The sequence below is a fragment of the Miscanthus floridulus genome, chromosome 2 (assembly GCF_019320115.1).
Source record: "Miscanthus floridulus cultivar M001 chromosome 2, ASM1932011v1, whole genome shotgun sequence".
In the NCBI taxonomy this organism is placed as follows: Eukaryota; Viridiplantae; Streptophyta; class Magnoliopsida; order Poales; family Poaceae; genus Miscanthus; species Miscanthus floridulus.
Genome location: NC_089581.1, coordinates 45,969,188 through 45,994,139, shown reverse-complemented (window position 1 = coordinate 45,994,139; position 24,952 = coordinate 45,969,188). Strand labels below are relative to the sequence as shown.

The following is a 24,952-nucleotide window of genomic DNA, read 5'->3' as shown; positions in this document are numbered from 1 at the left end:
CAGTTTTCAGCCGTCGATTTCTAATCCAAGGGCTCAGATTGAAAGATACCCTTTCGTTGCCGACTTTGCAGATACGCCCTTACAATTATTGCTGATTCAACCCGCAGTCCAAAGCGCGTTTACATATTTCGTTTTCTCTTTTTAAAAGCGTACTTTGGTTCGGTTATGTTGAAATACGTTTTCAGTTATTTACAGATTTGCCATTCAACTTGTTTTAGCCGTAAAATCTTCGTTTTAACTCCGATTTGATCCGTTCAAGTTGTGTTAGGTTCATAATTAGGTGATCTACATATTCATGCTACTATAAAGTAGATTTCCAACTTCTAAAATTCGAGCTTAGATTTAGTTTATTATTATGCTATAAGGAAACTTGTTTAATCCATAACTTTTCCGTTTTAGATCCGATTTTTGTGATCTTCGCGTCTGTGTGTTCGTAGCAAGATGTAGATTCGTTTTCCAAACTTTTCATCTTGACTCTTTGCTATTGGTGTACTGTTCTAATCTGTAGCCTTGTTTGCTTTGCATGATTGCTCCTGGATGCTTGTATGTTGCTGTGGTTATTGAGTATAGACAATGAGCAGTTCGTGGGAGATCAAGGGTACGACTTTGATGAGCAGGACCAGCAGGAGTACATTGCTCAAGGCAAGTATAGCATGGGATCATGCTTGTTTCCTATTCACTTTAATTCATTAAATTCATGTTGCATGTGTCATCTTGATAGGGATTTCCTAGAATTGAACTACTACCTTGTCACCTATGGGTTATGCATTTGGATAGCTTAGCTAGAGCTCAATTAAACCATGATCGTGTAACTTGACTAATGGTATATGCAATAAACATTAAAACATGATTTTTTTAGCAACATGGAAATAGGGGGCTGGAGTGTTTAGCTACTTTCTAAATGCTTCAGATTCCTCTCCCTAAGGACTTATCTGTAAGTGATCATCCAGGACTTATAGTACAGCTGTGAGGGTTACATGGCTCTGGCTTTAGCTTAGTATGATGACCTTTTCTAGCTTGTTAGTGGTTACCTTCATTGGCGTAAGAATGGCTTGACGAATCGGGTATAGAGCGGCCTCTATCTCTATGTGTATAGGCTGCGTGTCAATATGCCATCGGGAAGGGGGGCTCTACATCTGTTTGCCGAGTGAATCTAATGGCCCTAACTTGTTAGACGAACCTTTGAAAGGCTTCATAGTGACCCTGCCTGCTCACCTTGGAAGTGTTTTAGGAGTTATAAACCCGGGCATATGGGTATCACGACTCATAGTGAAAGTGTATAACCTCTGCAGAGCATAAAACTAGTATATCAGCCATGCTCACGGTCACGAGCGACCTTGGAACCCTTATGGAATAGATGATCACTAAGTATTACTTGTTTATGCTATTCATTATTCATGTTTATATTTGATCATGTGTTTTGCAATGGGAATTGAAACAACTTGTTGCTACTCATAAGCTAAAATTGTGACAACTAAAAGCTGAATGCTGTAAAACCTGTGTCTAGCCTTTTTGAGCCTCATGAACCCCGTGTTATACTTGTTGAGTACGACATGTACTTACGCTTGTTTATTTTCGTTACTTAGACAAAAATCCCGGATGGGTAACAGATGACTTTGGGAATGATGATTTCCCAGAGGACTACTAGACTTGTGGTCAACCAGTCGACGTCCCTGTGAAATGGAGCTTCCGCGAGAGATCTTTTTATTACCTACGCTATATTTATGTAATAGCTTTGACTTATTCGTGATGTAATAAACATTGGTGATGATACTATTTATAATTTGTCGGCTTATGTGTGTTACTAATCTCTGGACGCACATAAGGTTTTGCACCCCATTTTATCCTTAAAATTGTGTGTGACACTACAGTTAAAAACTCGGCAAAATAAATACACTCGGCAAAAAACTTATTTGCCGAGTGCAGGAAATGAAACACTCGGCAAACAATAATAAGACACTCGGTAAAGAATAGACACTCGGCAAAAGACCGCTACGTGTGATGGACGTCAACTAGGGTGCCGGCCGTTAGAATCTTTGTCGAGTGTTTTTATCTGGCACTCAGCAAATAGGTTCGTTTGCCGAGTGTTTTATTTTAGCACTCAGCAAATTAAAAAGTTTTTTCCTTCCCTGACCTTGAAACCTTTTCTACTCTCCACATACAACATGTGGTACTTCATGTTAAGATTTGGTATATTTCTAGATCCGTTTGCTATATTTAATAAATTTATTGCCTTTAAAGTAATTTTTTGGTATAAGTCAAATTTGAACGGTAAGTGATTCAAATAATATAATAAAATGAGTAGAAAATGATATTCATGTTATTAAGTCCCGTGTGAGGCCTTATCCAGGAAATGAAAGAAAATTTTGAACATCTTGTTCATGAAACCCAACCACGAACGTGTGGCTGAATGGTTTTTAAATTCTTAAAAAAACAAACGAAGTCTGAAAATCATGAGATTTGTCAAGATCTCGTGATATCATACGTGGATGCCGTGGTAAAAAATTTAGAAGATTTCGCATAATCTGTGACGTACGATGTTTACAAACCGAAGTATCTCAGAAAAAGAATCGTAACGTTGAGAAGGATTTGGTAAGATTTGGAGTCAAAATGACGGTCGAATTAGGGTTTGACTTCAAACCTTTTTGTATAGGCAATAGAGAACATAGATTGATTCATTTGTAATTTTGGTAAATTTTTAGATCCGTTTGATAATTTTAATTTATTAAGTGCAATTATAGAATTTTAATTGATATACATTGAATTTGAGTGACAAACTGCATGAAATAATAAGTTTTTTTCACTTCTACCTTGGAAACTTTTTATACCCTCTACATACAACATGTTGTACTCCATGTTAAGATTTGGTATATTTCTAGATCTGTTTGCTATATTTAATTAATTTATTGCTTTTTAAGGAATTTTTGGTATAAGTCAGATTTGAACTGCAAGTGATTCAAATAATAGAATAAAATGAGTAAAAAATGATATTCATGTTATTGAGTTCGGTGTGAGGCCTTACTCGGGACATGAAAAGAAATTTCGAACATCTTGTTCAAGAAACACGACCAGAAACGTGTGGCCGAAAGGTTTTTAAATTCTAAAAAAGCAAACGAAGTCTGAAAATCATGAGATTTGTCAAGATCTCATGATATCATACGTGGATGCTGTGGTAAAAAATTGAGAAGGTTTCGCACAATCTGTCATGCACGATGTTTACAAACCGAAGCATCTCAAAAGAAGAATCGTAGCGTTGAGAAGGATTCGGTAAGATTTGGAGTCAAAGTGACGGTCAAATTGGGGTTTGACTTTAATATTTTTGTATAGGCAATAGAGAACATAGATTGATTCATGTGTAATTTTGGTAATTTTTTGGATCCGTTTGATATTTTTAATTTATTAAGTGCAATATAGAATTTTAATTGATATACATTGAATTTGAGCGACAAACTGCATGAAATAATAAGTTTTTTTTCACTTCTGCCCTTAAAACTTTTTCTACTCTCTACATACAACATGTGGTACTCCATGTTAAGATTTGGTATATTATAATGCGAATTCATTTCTTTATTCTAATGCTCAACTCTGCATAATTTCTAATCATATTGTTTTTTTTACAGTCGGCGGCACAAGGTGGTGAGCCTTGCTCCCAGTTCATGGCATATGCTTTGGCCCACAAGGGGAAGGCGACGTCCGACGTCGCCTGCAACCCGGAGGACCCACCCTCGACGTACAGCAACGAGTCCATCCACAGTCGCCTCGATAGCAAGAGTGGTCCATGGCACAGAGTATGATCCGAGCGCCCATGACCTTGATGGAGAAGTGGTCATGAGGGCGGGAGGAGGCAAGAAGCATGGTTGGTTCTGGATTGGCGATGGCATAATTGACACGGCCAGTACTCCCACTCTCTCCTAGATTCGAGCACGGAGCACGGGTTCCAGTCCGGCGATACGCCCATGGCCGGACTCCACGGTTTTAGATGAACGCACTCTAGGTTATTTCTATTTTATTCATTATTCATTGATTTTGACATACTTTTGCATTGCATTGTAACATTGGGATGAAATATTGTAGGCTTAGCTGAAACAAGAAACGAGGTGCCGGGAGGAGCTAGAGGCGAAGATGGAGGCAGAGTGGCAGAGGATGGAGGTAGAGCGACAGAGGATGGAGCTGCAGATATTTGAATATATGTGGAGTGTTTATGCTGCAATCGGTCAGCCTCCGCCACTGATGCCAGTCCCTCCTTCTCACCCTGCTCCAAACACTGTTTCAGGCACCGTGAGTCGCTTTACAATCTTATAATCATCGTTTCTAGTTTATGCAGAATCAATCTTACAAAGATGTCCAGACACTAGAAACTTAGTGACTAATGCTATATGTTTGTTACCAACTAGTTGTGCAGCAATCTCTTCTCCTTTGTGCAATCTTGACTCACACATGCAATTTCTTCTCCTTTGTGCAGCATCAATCGACGACATCGAATGAGCCTCATGGCACAGCGTGGTCACAGTGGAACTCGTGGCCTAAGTGACTACTTGTGATTTTATTTGTATTTGCATGTGTGGATTACCTGTGATTATTTGTGGTTGTGAATGAACCTACTAGTGATTCTGAAGTTTATTTGCATTAATGTGTTGTCGATATATCTATATAAACTACCTATGATACCTATTGTGAACTATCTTTGATGGATGTGATGTTTATTTAAATGTGGTACGTGGCTATGACCGAAACAAATAAACTGATTATTTGTGGTAGCTTTGCCGAGTGTCACACTCGGCAAAAGCCCTATTTGCCGAGTGTCATGAAAATACACTCGACAAAGAGAGACACGTGAAAAAAATCTATGCTTTTTAGGACTAAAATGGCTTCTTTACCGAGTGCCTGCGCTGTGACACTCGACAAAGAAGCCAACATTAGTACATTTTGGGTCAGTCTTTGGCGAGTGCCTCAGAGTTAACACTCGGCAAAGAAGGCAACTTTGCCGAGTGCCTAGGAGTTTGACACACGGCAAAAGGAGAAATCTTTGTCGAGTGTCTGGGAGTTGACACGAGTACCTGGAATTTGACACACGATAAAATGAGGAAGCTTTGCCGAGTGTCTGTGAGTTGGCACTCGGCAAAGGATGCAGGTTTGCTGAGTGTCTGGGAGTTGACACTCGGCAAACACGCCGTGACCGTCTTCGCGCCGTCGCGTTACTTTTTTTCGTCGAGCGTCGGTTTCAGCTCTCGCCAAAGTGTTTGTCGAGTGTCCGATAGAAAACACTCGGCAAAGAGACGTTTATCGATACTGTAGATGTCGTGTGCTGTTTACCAAGTGTTACGCTCGGTAAATCTTTTATCGAGTGTTTTTTTTTTCTTTGCCGAGTGCCTATGGCACACGACAAACTCACGGCAAACTCACTGTTTCCGATAGTGGATGCATGTGAATTGATATAATTTGAATGGTTCGCATTCATAATAATTATTATCTTGAAGGCTCGCGCGCGGCATGCGCAGAATAATATCTCCTTGAAACACTAATAAGGTCAAAGGAATACTCCCTCCGTCCCGTATTGACTGTCGTTTGGAGATAGGATTTGAACGTCTGCATTCACTGCGTTTGCCCTGCACCTGGACGCCCCTGCTGTCTATATTCACAGAGTCTTTGATGAACCTAGGAGCTACAACGACAGAAGTAAAGGGACAGAGGGAGTATATACACCGGTGGTGTAGGAATAACATGATTGATACTTCTCCGTTTTATGTGTCAGCTAGCTCCTCGATATTCTCATTGTCACGTGGTTGGCTGCAAACTTGTCCCAACCCCTGGCAAAAACAAAAATGGACATCGAGATCCCGTTTCTTATAGCCTTCGTCTTCCTCGCGCTCCTCCTCAGGCTCATCCGGAGCTACATCACATCATCGCGCACGAAGCCATCACCAGCGCTTCGGCTGCCACCAGGGCCATGGCAGCTGCCGCTCATCGGCAGCCTGCACCACCTCCTCCTGTCGCGCTTCAGCGACCTGCCTCACTGGGCGCTGCGCGAGATGTCCGGAACCTACGGGCCCCTCATGATGCTCCGCTTCGGCTCCGTGCCCACGCTGGTGGTCTCCTCCGCCGAGGCTGCCAGGGAGGTGATGAGGACCCACGACCTCGCTTTCTGCAACCGCCACCTGGGCGTCACCCTCGAGACCATCAGCTGCGGCGGCAAGGACATCATCTGCTCCCCCTACAACGCCCACTGGCGTGAGCTCCGCAAGCTGTGCATGCTCGAGATCTTCAGCCAGCGGCGCGTGCTCTCGTTCCGGCCCGTCCGGGAAGCCGAGGTGCGCGCCTCCTCCGCTCCATCTCCGACGAGAGCAGCGGTGGCCTGCAGTTTGCTCTCACCAACGAGATAGTAGTCAGCACCGTCATTTTCGTAAGATCTGCTTAAAACTCCATTGCATATGATACTTTGTTCTTTAATGTTCTATTTGTTCTAATTTAGCGTCAGCAGACAAATGAAATTTTACACTAAACATTAGTAGGTCATGTTTGACACCTACAACTAACAAAATTATTAAGCATCCTTGTTCTATTATTTTAATTTATTTTCTACCACAATATAGATATACTTTATGTCTTTATCTATATACGGTTGTGAATACATATTTTTTTTCTATCCGTATTCATTCCCTGTGCGGAGCACATCCATCTGGCTTCAAACATTTAGTTAAAACTACAGCTTAAATCTCGGTGTCTCTTATTGCAAACCATATGACGAGACATCGTAAATCTACGTGTTGACTTTAAATTTTGATTTTGTTAGTTGCTATATTTTTTAATCCTCGATCAAGTTAAGTCAAATATCTTGTGCTTATCTTTTCGTTAGAACTTTTTTTAGTTTTATAAAAAAGAATTTAGGTCATAATAAAATCCATTCGTACTCCCTTCATTCTAAGTTATCATTCTGGCTCTTCTAAGTACATAACTTTTATTATATATCTAGATATAGTCTATATCTAGGTGCATATAAAAAATAATACCTATAAAAGATGTAACAACTTACAATTTAGAACATATGGAGTTATTTACTAGTATGATAAAAGTTGTAGTTTAAGCCTGCACCACGGCACACAAAATTAAATCGACGATAGAGTTTGAGGTAAGATCTAGGAGGGGCTAAGGAAGTAACGATGCTAACCTCAAGACTCAAGAGGATATACAGTAATCATTGTTTACTATAAAAGGATCTTGAATACCGGAGGTGTCATATCCACAAGACAACTTTGGTGTATCCAACCTCCTTCGTTCCTCAAAGATATTAATTTTTTTATTAACAAATTATATTAGTAATTATTTTTAAAGAAAATTATGATGCTTAATTACAATTATACTGTTAATTGAGTTATGCCATTGTGCTTTAGTGAAAGTGTATGCACAACATGTATGTTTATTTTAAGTTAGTGTTTTATATATTAAGACTAATAGAAATGGGTCACTTAGAAACATACATATAGATGTAATTTATTGGTGATTTAAATGTTCCATATTAGCATATATTGATAAGTTAGATGTAAATTTAAGAAGATATTTTAGTTATTTTAATTAATGACAGAAATAGGAACTTATTAGATGGTAATATAAGGGGTTTCTTAGATTATCCATCATAATGACATGGTATGTAATTTAGATGCAAAATTTGGGATTACTTTGGATGATGTTGCATTGGTGCCTGATAGCATAGGTGGGTAATTAATTTATATTATATGCACAGTTAGGGGTAACTTATGTGGTTTTTTCATAATGATATAAGTGGATATTGTTTAGAAAATACAATAGATCGAATAATTATCAACATTGATTAGAGTCTACCAAATTGATTGTTAAATTCAGTTTTTGTTAGAATATTAAGATTTTTTAGCGTGCCCCATGAGAATCAATGTAAATGTCCTGTTTTCCAATTTGTAATTGTAAGATTGTACTGCAGGATATTTTTTCTGCTGGGAGTGAAACGTCATCAACCGTTCTGGTATGGGCAATGTCGGAGCTTGTTAAGAATCCGCAAGTCATGTATAAGGCCCAGTCAGAGGTGAGGGAGACCTTCAAAGGACAAGACAAGATAACTGAAGATGATCCGGTCAAGTTAAGATATCTGCAGCTGGTGATCAAGGAGACTTGACGGCTACATGCTCCAGTACCACTCTTGCTCCCTCGAGAATGTCGCGAGTCATGTCAGGTTATTGGTTACGATGTGCCAAAGGGAACCAAGGTGTTTGTGAATGCTTGGGCAATAGCAAGGGACATGAGATTATGGCGTGATGGAGAGGAATTGAGGCCAGAAAGATTTGAAAATAGCAGTATCGATTTCAGGGGTAATGACTTCGAGTTCACACCGTTTGGAGCAGGCAGGAGAATATGCCCTGGTATCACACTCGGACTGGCCAGCCTAGAGCTGGCGCTTGCTAGCCTTCTTTACCATTTTCATTGGGATTTGCCCAATGGCGCCAAGTTGGAAGAACTTGATATGCCAGAGGCCTTTGGTGTAACATTATAAAAGAAGAGAAAATTCCTTCATTGCCATTGAAAACTATAACAATCCCTTCCTTGCCATTCAAAATTACATGTTTCCTTTACTGCCATCAGTTTTAGATTTTTCGTTCCCTCGTTGCCACTGATGTGACAGAGCAGTCACGGCGTGACTTACCCGACGTCCAGACATCATCCGACGGTTCAAAAAGTACTTCTATGTTCTCGGCAGATGTTCTCGGCAGCGCATTCACTCGTCTCCCCGTTTCCCAACCGGCCTCTTACTACAACAGCGCATTCACTCGCTCCTCCTCCGGCTGTCGTCGTTACCCAAGCAGACCACCTCGGCTCATCTCCGCGCCTCCTCTGTCCAAGGCAGGAGGAAGCTTGGCGGCGGCGGCGTTGAGCAGCGGCGGCTGCTGCAATGGTGGACGTGGACCGACGGATGGCCGGCCTCAGCCTCACCCCGGCGGCGCACGTGGCGGGGCTGCGCCGCCTGTCCACGCGCGCCGCGGCGCGTCTTTCCTCCTCGGCGTCGGCTGCCTCCCCGCATGATGGCAAGGACCCCTAGCTTGCGGAGCATGCCCACGTCTTGCGGGCAACGGACCAGGCCCTCCATCCACGCTACATGCGCCGTCACGCACGCGCCGTGCTCCCAGTAGAAGTGTTTCTCGAAGGCCAGGAGGTTGTGGAGCACCGCCGCGCTGTACTCGTGGACGTGGAAGCACGGGACGCTCATCACAGCCACGGGGCTCGCCGGGTGTCGCCAGAACCACATGTCTAGGTCGCCGCAGCACCGCTGACCTCCGAAGCTCCATGGAGCAGGGGAACAGCCGCTCCGATTCCTTCTTGATCTTGAGGAGCGTCCATGGCGTCGAGAGGATGAAGTACTTGTCCTTGGGCACGCGGGACCAGTGGAAGAGGTGCAGGAAGTGATGGAACTCGCCGCCGCCGGCCACGCTGTCGCCGGCGCGGCGCGCGCGCTTGGGGCACATGTCGTCGAAGCATCCGAGCACGAGCTCCTCGACGGAGTTCCGGAGCTTGAGCCCGGGGCACGACGCGGCGAGAAGCTTTACGGCTCCGAAGGGGACCTAGTTCTTGAGCACGAGCATGTCAAGCTTGATGTCGTCGGCGTGCTGCGCCACGGCCATGTGCAGTATGAAGTAATCCTTGCTGATGGACGCCACCCGCGTCATGCTGTCGGCGGCGTTGCCTGTGCCGTTCTTGCTGAGCATCAAGCTCACCACCAGGACGAAGCAGCTGTCCAGCAGCAGCATCTCCAACAGCTTCTCCTCGTTCTCCAGAATCTCCACGGCGGCCCCGTCCGAGTCGTCGTCGGCGCCAAACTCATCGCGGATGCGGTCGCGCTCCAGGGAGACCACCGCGACGTACCCATCCACATCGAGGCCGCACTGGTCCTGTAGGTACCGCATGAACGGGAGCTTGGCATCGTCGGGGAAGGGGAGGTCGCGGTCGGCGCGGTGGAACGGGCCTATGGCCACAGCGCGCACCGCGTGCAGCGCCTCCACGGGCTCACGCCGGGCGCACGGCCAAAAGATTGTTCCCGTCCTCTCGCCGAGGTACCACAGCATGGGTGTCCGCGAGATGAGGTCTCGGAGCACCGCGCGCTCCGCCATCCGACGCGCGCCGCTGCTCGTGCCGCTCTTCAACCGCTGCTTCCTGTCCTGCCGCCCCTGCCTCGCGGGCAACCCGGTGTTCTTCGTCACCGACGACCGCGTCCTCTGCGTCGGCCTCGACATCCTCCACTTCTTCACCCTCGACGCCTGCTTCCAGCCGCTGGACCCGCGGGCGGTGCCGACACCGGTGGCGCCGCAGCAGCAGCACGCCGGCGAGGCCGCCGCGACAATGCCGTGCACGCGTCGCAGCCTCGACGAGGCGTGCGGCGGCAAGGTGCCGCGCTGGATCGAGTTCTGGAGCGACGCGGCGTCCGACCGCCGCCACCGTGACTCGTCCTCGTCGGAGGCGTCCACCACGTCGTCGCGGTCCTCCGGGTGCGCGTCGCCGCCGCTGGCGGCCAGGCGGTCTAGGACCCCGCACTGGGTGGACAGCTACCTTGACCGGCTGGGCCACGTGCTGAGGCAGGGCAGGTGGAGGGACACGGAGGTGATGGAGATGGTCGAGGTGGCGGCCTCCGGGGGTGTGTTCGACGGCGAGGAGGCCGCCCCTGCCGCGGTGGATTCAGACATGGTGCTCGACGCGCTCCTGCTCAAGGCCGACCGGTGCTCCGACTCGCTCCGGTGGGCCGGGTGGAGCTCCGAGGATGTGTCGGACGCACTAGGGCTGGACCTCCGCCATTGCAAGGAGCGGCCGCGCCCCGCCGTGCGGGTGCCGCCGGAGATCGCCGTCAAGGTCGAGCAGCTCGCACAGTCGGTGGGGGGGCGCCCCTAACTGACTGACGGACTGACCTACCTCCCGCCGCCGTCACCACAGCCGTGGCAGCATGGTGACATCAGCCCAGCCGCCGCTGGGAGGTACTTTTTTGAACCGTCGGATGGTGTTTGGACGTTGGGAACGGGAGCGAAGTCACGCCGTGACTCCTCTGTAACAGCAGTGGCAATGAGGGAACAGAAAATCTAAAACTGATGGCAATGAAGGGATCATGTAATTTTGAATGGCAAGGAAGGGATGGTTATAGTTTTCAATGGCAATGAAGGAATTTTCTCATAAAAGAAGTCCATGCTCTGGCTTAAGGCCAAACCTTACAATAATTTTATAACATTATAAACTAATCATGTGATTTGTGATGTGAACTATGTCCCTGTTGCTACTAAATTTATACCTAGAAAGAGTGTGATTATAATTGTACTATCAATCTTTACTACAGGACAATAAAGATATGCAGAGTTGTTTAAAAAAAAGATATGCAGAGTTTGTCCTATGCTTCTGTTATATTATTTCATCACTCTCTATTAAGTGTAGTTGTCTTCTTATTTACTTTTTGTCGTGTTCATAAACCTGGGGTCCCTCGTGGACCGACTTCACCAGCGAAGGCTCGGCCCAGCAGACAACGTTGCAAACGACGCGCAACTCATGGGCCGGCCCAAATACCTAAATGACATACCGAAAGGGCGATCCAAATCTCCAACCGGAAGGCCTAGCCGAGGAGGAACCACACCCGCTTCCGACTCCGACCCGTCTCTCCGACCGGAAGGTCTTACTAAGAGGAACAACGCTCGCTTCCGACTCTGGCCCGCCTCCGGACGGCCTCTCCGACCGGAAAGCCTGCCCAAACACCACTTTCGACTCCAACCCGCGTCTCCGACTGGGGATGCGCCGAACCCCTGCTTACAGCTCCTCTTCGACTGGCGCAATCAGAGCTGACTGGGACCAACCGACCGGGGATGCCCGCTCGGTAAGGACCAGGAAACGTACGACGCAAGTAAGGTAAGGCACTCAAGTCAACCGCAAGACCGAGGACCTTACCCTGTACACCTACAGGACAGTACCGTTAGGACATGTTGGAAGAGTGCCCTGCAACCTTCCAAGCATGTCAGAATAGTGTTGTGGGTGCCGACATTTTGACCTACAGTGTTGTGGGGGCCCGCAACAACTGCCAGACCGGACGAGCACGGTAAAACCCCTTGCATGCCTCTGGGCATCAACAGTATGGCAAGCGCTAACATCTGCCATACCAGAAGAAGACGACGCAACTTCCCACGTGTATCTGACATTAAACAGTATTGTGGGCGCCTACCATTATCTGGTACCCGCCAGCGTGGGCAACAAGACTTAGCATACGTACACTATCTCTCTCTTGTAAGGCCATCCTCTTCATCTATAAAAGGGGATGCACTCTCTCCCAACAGATAGATCGATCAGTTCACTTACATTGATTCACCCTCTATAACTTTAGACACTCTAAAGTTATACAGAGCGCACGCTCAAACACTTAGCACATAGCGGAGCTCCCGGCACTCTCGGCCCTTCAGACCAGAGTCCGACCGGACTTCTTGTATGCCCATCTTTCTCCCTTTCGTTTGTAACCCCACAACAAACTTTGAGCATCTGGGCTCAGGAATAAAGTCACCGACCGACTCAAACTAGACGTAGGGCACGTCGCCTGAACCAGTATAAACCCTATGTTATTGAGTGCTAGGCCACCTCCGATCACAATGTACAGCAAAACTACAAATATTTACGTGTTGGTCACTTTCTGCACTGACAGTTGGCGCCGTCCGTGGGGAAGACGTTGTACGTTCACACTTTTTGGTCATCGGATGGCCCACTTTTCCGTCACCTTCGCCATGGCGGGCTCAAGCGATATGACTCACTTTGGCTCACTGGAGTTTCCCGCACTCCCACCAATTGGGATATAGATTCCACCCATCTTTGAGCCATCCCAGGCCTTCCTCTTCAGAAACCTGGACTTTGTCGCCGACCGGCTCAGCGTACTACACCTCCACGAGGAGGCAACCATCCCGATGCCCGTCGGAGGGGCGCCCTCTATCAGCTCTGGGACACCCAATGACTTCAACGACGAGGCGCATGCGCTTCAATCCGAGCATACTCTCTACTCAAACCCCACTGTGAGTAATGTACGCACTATTATTTACTCGCTATTTACTATCTCCCGCCAATTATCCAGAGGGACCACATTGTCCACACCACAACCACTGCACTACCAGTTCCCCTGCGGCCTCAGATCCCTCATAGACGTGTACGCTCTAGGGCTCTAAAGGACGCTGGCGCCGCCCCCTCCCACATCTGAATTTGTGGGAATGGCGAGCTACGCTCCCACCACTTTCCACGAACTCCTAGATGATGAGGTTGAGAGCGACGGATCTAGCATCGGCGACATGGTGCCTAGCCATCATCCATCCTAGGAGTGCGCTATGAGGAATGCTCCAGGATAGCCGTCGGTGGTAGCGAAGTCTGTGCAAACTCACATCCCTCCGGACCCGCATGCGGGGGCCCTCGCACTCGCACAAGAGCATGCCAAGAAGCTACGACAACAGTGGCAGAACCAGTCGTCGCCTATGCCGGCGCGCTCGGTGCAGCATGTTGCGCCCCATGCACGTGACCTGGTGAGTGGCGCCCAAGGTCGCACCCGCCAGGTCCAGCGTGACATCATGAATGAGGGGAATGACCCCCCATAGTTCACTTGGGGTAGCCAAAACATCATCGCTACGGCAATGCTTCTACGTGGCGTTCCCGAGCCCATCGACCCCTAGGAGCGGGCGGTCTACCGGAACCTCTGGGCCCTGGTGGAAGCCACCGCCGTTCAACAGGAGGAAAGCTCTGCATCACGACTCCGACTCATGCCCTCTCTCCCCACTAGGGGAGTGGGGACGCACCAAATGGATCACTCCATCCGCTCACCGCTACAGTCACCAAGCGTGGCTCGGGAGGCCGTGGCTGCGCTACGGTCCGACCTAGCACCTGCTCCACACCGACCATCGATATGCGAACGGCTCAGTTTGCACCAAGACGCTCGCAGCGTCATCAGCAACCGACATCAGGCCTGGTATGATGATGACATCCTTCAGGCGGCGATGAGGGCAGGTGACATGGGCCTTGGCTAGACCATCGAGGGGAGCGGTAAAACGCGCCCCATGCATGGTCGCTGGACAGATGACCGGAGTCCTAGCCTAGATGGCCTGAGACCATGGGCCTTTGGCCAGCGTATTCGGAGAGTGCCATTCCCATAGCGCTTTTGACCGCCCACCAACATCACCAAGTACACTAGGGAGACGAACCCTGGTATTTGGCTCAAAGATTTCCGGCTCGCCTACCGAGCCGGAGGGGCGAATGATGACCATTTCATCATTCAATATCTCCCCATCTGCGTGGGGGAACATGTTCGGGCATGGCTTGAATTCCTCCCATACAACAACATCCGTGACTGGGTGGACCTCAAGAGGGTCTTCATTGGAAATTTTCAGGGGACGTATGTCTACCCTGGTAACTCCTGGGACCTCAAGAGCTGCCAGCAAGAGCCTAGCGAGTCCCTGCGGGATTACATCTGCATGTTCTTCCTACAATGCAACTCCCTCCCTGATGTCGTCGACGTAGACATCATCAGTGCATTCCTCCCTAGGACGACCTATGAGTCCCTGATCCACAAGCTTGGCTGTCTAAAGCCCCGTACCACCTGTGACCCGCTTGATGTTGCCACTAACCACGCCTCCGGTGAGGAGGCAGTTTGGACATGTCTTCAACGGAGGCTAGGACAAAGGCAAGGCCAAGCGCGTGGACCAAGACAAGGGCCCCTCCACACAAAGGGGCAAGAAGAACAAAAAAGATCGGTGCCAACTGGACAACGCCGCGTTGGTCGCCATAGCTAATCACGCGGGCAAGCAGCCCTAGCAGGGCCTACCTGACCTCTTCAACAAGCTCATGGATAGCCCATGCATCAACCACGCTTACCCTATCAAACACCTCTACAAGGACTGCGAGCTCCTCAAACGTTTCCTGCGATAGGCCGACGGGCCAAAAGAAGGAGATGGCAAAGAGGCGGTAGCCAAGAAAGGAGGCATGGTGGGCAAGGACGAGGATGGCTTCCTCGACCCCAAGGAATGCATCATGATCTTCGGTGGATCCGACGCCATCTGCTCCAAGCGCTAGCACAAGGTGCGCTACAGGGAGGCATGCGCTGCTGAGACGACCGTCCCCTCCTTCCTTAGCTGGTGGGAATCTTCAATCACCTTCGACCAGAGGGACTATCCCTCCCACATCGTGAGACCAGGACGCTACCCGCTCATCGTTGACCCCATCGTCCACAAGAAGCGCCTCACCAAGTTGCTAATGGACAGAGGCAGCGGCCTCAACATCCTCTACATCGACACCCTCGACGCCATGCGCATCCCCCGGATGGAACTCCGCCCAGCGGGCTCTCCCTTCCATGGGGTGATCCCAGGAGCGCAGGCATACCCACTCGGGCAGATCGACTTGCCCGTCACATTTGGCAACCGAGCCAACTTCCGCTTGGAGGTCCTCACCTTCAAAGTGGACTTCCTAGGGTCCTACCATGCCATCTTGGGGCGGCCATGCTACGCCAAATTCATGGCAATCCCCAACTATGCCTACCTCAAGCTAAAGATGCTAGGACCAAATGGCGTCATCACAGTGAGCAGCACCTTCTCGCACGCCTCCATGTGTGACCGCGAGCATTTTGAGCTCACCACCACGGTCATCAACTCGTCCGAGCTCCCACAGCTCGAGGAGTCATCGACCCCAGCAGTCTCAGACTGCAACAAACCAATCTCCTTGACAGCCTTCCTCCCACTCGAGGAAAACAAGGTGATGGGGATCGACCCCACTGACCCAACCAAGACGATGTGGATCGGGACCTAGCTCCTAGCCAAATAGGAATGTGAGCTCGTCGACTTCCTGCGTGCCAATCGCGATGTCTTCACATGGAAGCCATCTGACATGCCGGGCATACCGTGGGACATTGCCAAGCATGCATTGTGCCTCATCCTGGGCTCCAAGCCCGCTAAGCAACGCCTACGTCGCTTCAATGACGAGAGGCGCAAGGCCATAGGTGAAGAAATCGCCAAACTCCTGGCAGCCGAATTCATCAGAGAGGTATTCCACTCTGACTGGCTTGCCATTCCTGTTCTTGTTAAAAAGAAGATTGGGAAATGGAGAATGTGCATTGATTATACTGGCCTCAACAAAGCATGTCCAAAGGATCACTCTCCTTTGCCGCGTATAGACCAGATAGTCGACTCCACCTCGGGTTGCGAGATCCTCTCCTTTCTAGATGCCTACTTGGGCTATCACCAGATCGCGATGAAAGAGTCCAATGAGCTCACAACCTCATTCATCACCCCGTATGGTTCGTACTGCTATGTAACCATATCTTTCAGCTTCAAGAACGCTGGCGCCACCTACCAAAGGTGGATGCAATAGTGCTTCACCGACCAAATCGACCCGCTCGATCAGCCTGATCAAGTCGAGCGACTGAAACCAACAATCACCATCTATGTTGATGACATAGTGGTCAAAATGGCTCAAGCTTGCGACCTGATCGCAAACTTGGCCGCAATGTTCACAAACCTCAAAGGTTCAACATCAGATTGAATCCCAAGAAATGTGTTTTTGGGGTTCCAAAGGGGAAGCTGCTTGGATACATCATGTCCGAGCATGGCATTAAGGCCAACCCCGAAAAAGATCATGGCCATCTCCAACATGGGCCCTATACACAATGTCAAGAGCATACAAAAGCTCACCAGCTATCTGGCTGCCCTGAGCTGATTCATCTCCTGGCTCAGCGAATGGGGGATGCCACTCTACAAGCTCCTCAAAAAGACAGATGCCTTCGTCTGGACTGAGGAAGCTCAGTAGGCTCTGGGGAGCCTCAAAGCATCATTGACGTTGGCCCCAATCCTCGTCGCTCCCGAACGGGGAGAACCCCTCCTCCTCTATGTCGTGGCAAGTAACCATGTGGTGAGCGCCACCCTGGTCATCAAAAGGGAGGAGCTAGGACACCACCTTAAGGTCCAATGGCCCGTATACTTCATCGGGGAGGTACTCACCAACCCTAAGGTCCAGTACCCCTAGGTGCAGAAACTCCTATATGCTGTGTTAATGGCAACCCAGAAGCTCCTGCACTACTTCACCGACCACGAAGTCACGGTCGTCACTTCATACCCGCTCGGGGACATCATCCACAACTACAACATCGTGGGACAGATCTCCAAGTGGGCACTCAAACTCATGGGCGACGACATCGGGTATATCCCCCATACCGCTATTAAATCTCAGGCTCTCATGGATTTTGTCGCCGAATGGACGGAGGTGTAGGTACCGACCCCGGACGTCACCCACAAGTACTAAATAATGTACTTTGACGGGTCTGTAATGGCACCCGGCTTGGGGGCTGGAGTGGTTCTGATCTCCCTGGATTTGAGTAGGCTCCGCTACGTCATTCACCTCCATTTCTTAGCCTCAAACAACACTGCAGAATATGAGGCCCTCATCAACAGGTTGTGCATCGCCATCGAGCTCGACGCTACGTGACTCTACGTCCGTGGTGACTCAGAGTTGGTCATTGACCAAGTCATGAAGGAGTCCTCCTACAAAATCCCCCTCATGGAAGCATACTGCAAGGAGGTGTGCAAGCTCGAGAACAAATTCTAGGGGATCGGGCTGCATCACGTCCCCTGAAAGGACAACTATGCCACCGATTTCCTCGCAAAATTGGCTGCCAGACGGGATCCATCTCTGAGCGAGATCTTCATCAACGATCTCCATGAGCCATCCACCCGCATCCTGGAAGGTCTGATCCAGACACACCCTGACGCCAAGATGGCACCCGGGGCTCCGACCCCAACGCGAAGCCGGCGCTCGGGGGCTCCGACCCTAGTGCCTCCATGATGATGTCAATCGCTGATGTCGCCATGTTTGCACTCGATCAACCGACTAACGAGCGCCGCTACTCGCCTACCTCCTCGAGGAGGTTCTCCCACCCGAAAGGACTAAAGCCCGATGAATCGCTCAATGCGCCAAGACCTTCGTCGCGCTCGATGATGAACTCTACAATCGGGGGTGCTCATGAGGTGCATCCCTACCAACTAGGGGAAGTAGCTCCTCCTTGAGGTCCATGCTGGGATCTATGGATCTCATGTGGCCCTAAGGTCACTGGTCAGAAAAGCCTTTCACCAAGGTTTTTACTGGCCTACCGCACTACGAGATGCAGAGGAGGTTGTCTGTAGGTGTGAGGGATGTCAATTCTACGCCCGGCAAACTCATTTGCCAGCATAAGAGCTTCAAACCATCCCCATCACCTGGCCGTTTGTGGTCTGGGGCCTCGACATGGTAGGACCCCTCAAAAAGGGCCTGGGCGGCTTCACTCACCTACTCATAGCGGTTGACAAGTTCACCAAGTGGATAGAGGCCAAGCCCATCACCAACATCTGCTCAGAAGAGGCGGTCAAATTCTTCCTCGACATCATCTACCGATTCAGCGTTCCTAACTACATCATCACTGACCACAGGACTAACTTCACCGGGAAGAAGTTCCTGGACTTCAGTGATGGATATGGCATCAGGATCAACTAGGCCTTGGTCGGACATCCACGTACTAACGGTCAGGTTGAGCGTGCCAATGGCATGGTCCTCCAAGGACTTAAGCCATGCATCTTCGACCGACTCAACAAGTATGTCGGGCGATGGGTCACAGAGGTCCCAATGATCCTATGGAGCCTAAGAACGACCCCAAACCAATCCATAGGGTTCACACCCTCCTTCCTGGCCTACGGAGCTAAAGCAGTGCTACCCTCCAACCTCGACCACGGCGCCCCAAGAGTGAAGGCTTTCGACCGCAACCGAGCTGTGGAGGCTCAGTAAGACATAGTCGACCTCCTCAAGGAGGCCTACAAGACAACCATCATCCACTCTGCTCGCTACCAGCAAACTCTCTGCAGGTACCACGAAAGGAAGATCAGGGGGAGGATCCTTAAAATCGGTGATCTCGTACTCCGGAGGACCCAGTCAACGAAGGAGAAACACAAACTCTCTCCATCATTGGAAGGACCCTATACGGTGACCGAGGTGATCCGACCGGGTGCCTACCGACTGAAGGACGACAACAGCAACGTTCTCACCAACACTTGGAACATTAAACAACTACGTCGTTTTTCCCTAAATTTGGTCTTACCTCTTTATTCAACACTTGCTCCTGTAAAGCACCCTAGCCAGAACACTTTCAGCCCGGGTCGCTCGGGGGCTCCATGAGGTACAATACCAAATACTACCTCTCTTTTTTACTATCACATGGTAAAAACTTTTTCCCGAACGAAAGCGCATTCCATTTCTCTACGTGACTTTGTTCTTACTCCCAACCAAGCGCACCCCGCCATGACCTACGGTTACGAGCAGCCGAGCCTCGCGGGCCATGCCAAGGTTCTTAAAAGTTGCAGCCTACGGAACAAACAGGTAGGTGCAAAAAAAAGGATAAAAACAAAGCTATGCTAGGATAAAAAAACTAGGAATAGATAGTGATTCTATCACAAAACAGAACTGATGTATTCATTGATACAAAAACTATTCACATGAGGGCTCCCCTGTGAACTTAACGATTACATTTGCTGACTACTTTTACTCCAAATACTACTGTGGCTGCTTGACGGCATCAGCTGATGCTAAAGGAGAGGCCATGGCACATGCCGCCAGACATAACCACCGTCACAAGGGCCCCGCCCGGTTCTGCTCCCTAGACTTCAGTGAGCGCAACGGGTACCTCAAGGACCCTGCCTGATTCTGCTCCCTCGACTTTGACAAGCACAATGGGTACCTCAAGGGCATTGCACCCATAGATGCTCAGCAGAAGAGCATGGAGCTCCTGACCTTCTCATGCAGTTGAGACAGCTCCTGGGTAGGGACACTGCCCGCCAAGGTATGGCCACCATGGCTGGAAGATATCTCATCAAACTTTATGAACTGGACAACCTAAGTAGCTTCAAGGGCGAAACCTCCCACCGGTGTAGTACCGAGCATCTTCCTCTTCGACAAGGCTCGCTTGGAGAAGACTCGCTGAAAGGAGTCCACGTGTGGCTCCATCCCGACAAAAGCCTCATAGACAGTGACAAAGCCGACGATGCATGGCACCCTCCAATGCACCACCTCCTTCGGCGGAACCAGCCCCTTCTTGGTGAAGGCATCCAACACTGACTCCCTCACGATGGATGACCTCCAGCCTGACATTTCACTCCGGGTTCACAAATGGATCTATGAGTTTTCTCCTCTCCCTCGCTCTCCCCTTTTCTCTCCTAGGAACCACCGCAGCACTCAGACACTCTTAGCGAGAAGGAAGAAAGAGAAGAGATGGCAGATGAGGAATGGGTGAAAGAATGGGGCGAAAAGCCTCTCCCTTCCCCTACTTAAAAAAAGAGGCACAACGGTTAGGAAAGGCGCACGATCGAGGAAAGGCGAAACAATGGGGGTGAAAAACCCTCTCCCTTCCCCCATTCAATGCGGATGGGATACGATGGGATGCGCCCTGACCGATGGGACACACCTTACCCGATGGAACAGCGCCTGGTCAGACAGGATGTGGCCTGGCTATGGCCCACCACTACCACATGCCAGGCATAAGAAATAAGGCACCACTGCGCGTAGGTGGCCCTCTGTCTTTCTAGGTGGGACTTGGAAAGATCCAAGCGACGGGATCTCCACCTGGAGAGACCCTCGGGCTTCCTAAGTCAGATCGAATGGCTCACGCAAACGCCGAGAGATAGGTAAGGAGCAGAGGGATGCCCCATGTGAGCCATGCCGACTCCGTCATGAACGACGAGCATGGATCCTGGTCGGATATTTCCAATTGGAGCTCCTCAAACCCCATCACTCGAGTCATTAAGATAACATTACCAAACCCCCACTATTTCTTTATAGAATCATTCATACATCTATACCCGCATTCATTCATTCCATATATCCAAAGCATTGCATATGCAGTCAAATGCATCGCAACGCTTCGTGTTGCATCACTAAGCGGCAGTTGCCTCATTCAACATAAGCAACAACCGACTACGGTTCAAAGGCCAGCCCATAAAGGGGTTGAGGCCACCTCATGTCAAACAGAGCCAGGGGAGAAAATGTAGATGAGCCCCGAGCGGCCCTCGCCTAGTCTGCCCCAAAGTAGATCAGGTCATCTCAACCTTCTCATTCGATCCTAAACCTCTACCAAACCCATAGAATCTCCATCGAGGGGAGGCCAACGGGCCACCCGGGTCGGTCTCTGGAACGACCTAGGCATCTACCGTGTTGCAGGTTAAGGCGCAGTGGAATTTCACATGAGGGCTATGTCGACCCCGTCATGAACGACGGACCTAGATTTCACTCGATCATACCCGTTAGCGAGCTCATCGAGTGTGTCACTTGAGCCCAAGCCATCGAGGAAAGCAATGTTAGCTCAGCCCCTCTGGTTGTGAGAAACCATGGATGGGGTAATGCACAAAACTCAACCAACCTCTACCAAACCCAACAGGGCATAGGGGCTCAAGACACCTAAAAACTACCTCGGCTGCGCCCGACGTGTGTGCCCAATGCTAGGGTCCGCGAGCTCCATCTCGCCTGATCCCTAAACTGCCTCGGCTGTGCCCGACGTGTGCGCCCAACGCTAGGATCCATGAGCTCCATCTCTCCTGATCCCTAAACTGCCTCGGTTGTGCCCGACGCCAGGATCCATGAGCTCCGTCTCGCCCGATCCCTAAACTACCTAGGCTGCGCTCAACGCGTGCACCCAACGCCAGGATCCGTGTGGCAGAACCACCTGAAATATCACACTTACGGAGGCGCTCATCTTTCACCAAACACTAAGCACCTCGAAAGCGAGCTACAGCGGGCAGTATCCGTCGGGCACAACCTAAGGGAGAACCCAAAAGATCCACATTTTTCCCTAAGGATCTAATAATGAGAACGAGTTATAGTACTTAATACATTTCATACATCCAGCGTTCTTAGAAATTCATTATTATATTGTGAAATGTTAGAGGGTGGAAAATTACACAGCGGAATACAATAAACATCTAGCTATGAGGATCCGTCTGTGCCCACCAGAAGAATCCTTCACACAATGGAACTCCTTAAACATTACCTGCAACAGGGGTAAATAAACCCTGAGTACACAATGTACTCGCAAGACTTATCCGACTAGTGGGAATAGCTTCCTGACTCCAAGGGATATGCAAGGTTTTATGGTTTGCTGGGTTCCTTTTTGTAGAAAGCAATACTAATAGTGAGTCCTTATTTAATGTATTAATAATAGCCGTATTAATTTCTTATCTACCCATTCTATGTAAGCACCTATTCTACTTTCAAGCAGGGGTTGAGCAATCAGTTCCATTTCATCACCTTTCAACTTTCAATTCTTACTATGATGCTAGAGTTAAGACAAGCCATACCGACTCAGTGGCGATTCGTGAATCAATGTCCCCAACTGGGTACCCCAAAAACACATGCCCTGCTTGTACCCTAGGTATAAGCCGGACTAACCCATCACCCTCTTGTCCTAGGTGTCTAGGTCCCTGTCCAAACTTGGACTCCAAGCCCCCACTCCTGAGTCCTAGACTCAGTGCGGTGCAAGGACCTCCACCATCCCCGCCTCCAATTAGTCGGTCCAAAAAGAGCCGGATCCACAACAAGAGAGCAACGAGCCTTCCCTACGCCCATACCCAAGTATGTGCTTGGGATAATAGATCTGTGACTTGCCTAGCGTCCATTGCAACGATCGGTCCTTTACCGACACAGATAGGGAAAAAGTGTAACCAAGCTATGCCCTGTTGGCCGTAGGACACAACCTCTTACACCCACCAATACCCAACCATATCCCTACCCAGTCACCATTTTCCTTTCCACCATTTTATCATGAGTGATCATAAGTATCACCTATTGAGAGTAACGGCAAGTTACTCGCGCTACCTAAATCCTGAGCATAGCTGCTACTTGACCTGTACTAGTAGGACTCATAGGTAGATATATTTATGCATATAGTTTCCATAAAATGCCTGTAACATAAATGCACATCATATATATTTAGTGATCAGTAAAAATATGGGTTATGCATCGGGGCTTGCCTTGGGCAGGCGATGGGTCAGCAAAGTCAGCACCAAAAGGCTCTGGGGCTCCCTCCTGCAAGAGGATCTCATCCTCATACTCCTCAATGACCTCTTTGTATTCCTATTCGTCCATGGGCATGAACTCTACCAACTCATGATCTATATGCATGAAATGATGATGCAACACATAGTAATACGACAACGGCAGCTCTTAAAATAAAACACATCTATCAAGCTACTAAGTGAGTCCTACCGACTAAGGTACCAAGTTGCCCACTTCTACCACTAATGAGTATGAAGCATGCTATATATTATCTTAGCAACTAAAGGTATTCTTACTCCTAATACCTATTTACTCTATAAATGATAAAATAAGGATAATAGATACTCTATTTATCAACCTACTCTAGGGCTACAAAATTTATAGCAAGTACATAATAATCTAGTGGGCCTACTGTAAACTTTTCATAGCTGTAGCTATCACCAATTTACCATAAAAATTCCTACAAATATTAATTTACATAATACTAAGCTCTCTAGTTTGGATTTATGAACCTATCACTATCACATACACATAGATGGCATTTTTGTGAACCTAACAAACTTGGTTTCACTATTTTTGGATATCTACAAGATTTACTACAATTTATCAAAGTTCAGCTCAAAACTAAATTGAATAAGCATTTGTTAATGTACTAGAAAATAGAAAACCAAACTTCAAACCGTGGCCCACTAACCGTGGCGCGGCCCACAATCGCGCGACGTGCGCACCACCGGTGCAACCTAGCCGAACGATGCTGGCCCACGACGGAACGGCCGGCGCGCGATGGCCGTTTTGCGAGAACGCCCTTGACCTATCGACGAACTATGCTGAGGCCCATGGTACTATTTCTACAGATAGTTATCTTACGAATATCCCCCTTTCCTTCTTTACCATGGCCAAGTCCCCTGGCACCCACGCGCGCACCGACATGGCGGCGCTGGCCCTGATCGGCTACGCCGGTGAGCCTAGCATTTCCCCGCCCTAACTATAGGGCCGACACTTACCTAGGAGTGAACACGAAGCGCTGGGCGAAGGAAGCGTGAGCCAGGATGCTGCAGCGAGGTTGGACCACGGTGGCGGAGATCCTGTAGTCACGGCGGTGGCATGCCGGTGAGTGACAGCAAAGCCGAAGCAAAAGGGGGTAGCTAGTGAGCTCAAGGAACTAACCACGGAACCAATTGAAGCGGTGGTTCGACCGAAAATGGCCCAAGCCAAGCTGGCCACGTGCGCATAGATGGTTGTGGTGGTGCACGGCGGTGGCTCGGCTGCATCAGGGGAGGCTAGGCAGCGGTAGTGCTCTGGTAGAGGTGCGTAGGGTGATTAGCAGATGGAGGTAAGGCTATAGGTGCAAGGAATTGCCACGAGCTACTCTAGATAAGTGGCTTGCCGTCGGTGCATGCCAACATGGTCTTATTGACCCGGTGGAGCGGCAGCTCAAAATTGGGGCATGGTGCGATGACACTTGCAGCAAGGTGGGGTCGGGTGGGTGACTGTCTACTTAGTGGAGCCAAGGACGTGGTTAATTTGATTGTGGTGCCTCCACCACGGCGAATTGAATGGAGCGGGTTCGTCGGCCAAGGCAACAGCAGAGATAGGGGAGGATAGGTGAGGCTTGTCTCATTGCTGTCATGGCATGACACGGCCATCCACACTATGATCAACCCTACATGGGCTATAGGGCGGTGGGAACAGCGAAGCGTACTCTAGACGGCTAGCCACACTGCCTAACACACAAGCCGACGGCCGCTCGGTCCTTTGCGCTGCAGTGGATAGCGCCGCCCCAGAGAGGCTTCCATGTAGCATCACATCAAGCTCAGACGTGATGGCAGAGGTAGACGGGCAAGCTCACATGTGCAGCTATGAAAGTCAACCACAGCAGTAGCCGCACGGCCGTGGT

At 49.2% G+C, this 24,952-nt stretch overlaps 2 protein-coding genes across 2 annotated transcripts; both read left to right on the top strand.

The window, feature by feature from the left end:
- Nucleotides 1-5,822: 5,822 nt before the first annotated feature.
- Nucleotides 5,823-8,143, top strand: LOC136536467 (dolabradiene monooxygenase-like). The gene is made up of 2 exons (XM_066528751.1): nt 5,823-6,308; nt 7,952-8,143. The coding sequence occupies exons 1-2, from the start codon at nt 5,823-5,825 to the stop codon at nt 8,141-8,143; spliced, it is 678 nt and encodes a 225-aa protein (XP_066384848.1).
- On the top strand, nt 8,092-11,159 carry LOC136538667 (uncharacterized). The gene has a single exon (XM_066530630.1). It carries the CDS (start codon nt 9,667-9,669, stop codon nt 10,897-10,899), a length of 1,233 nt encoding a protein of 410 aa, XP_066386727.1. The 5' UTR covers nt 8,092-9,666; the 3' UTR covers nt 10,900-11,159.
- The last annotated feature ends 13,793 nt before the right edge of the window (nt 11,160-24,952 follow it).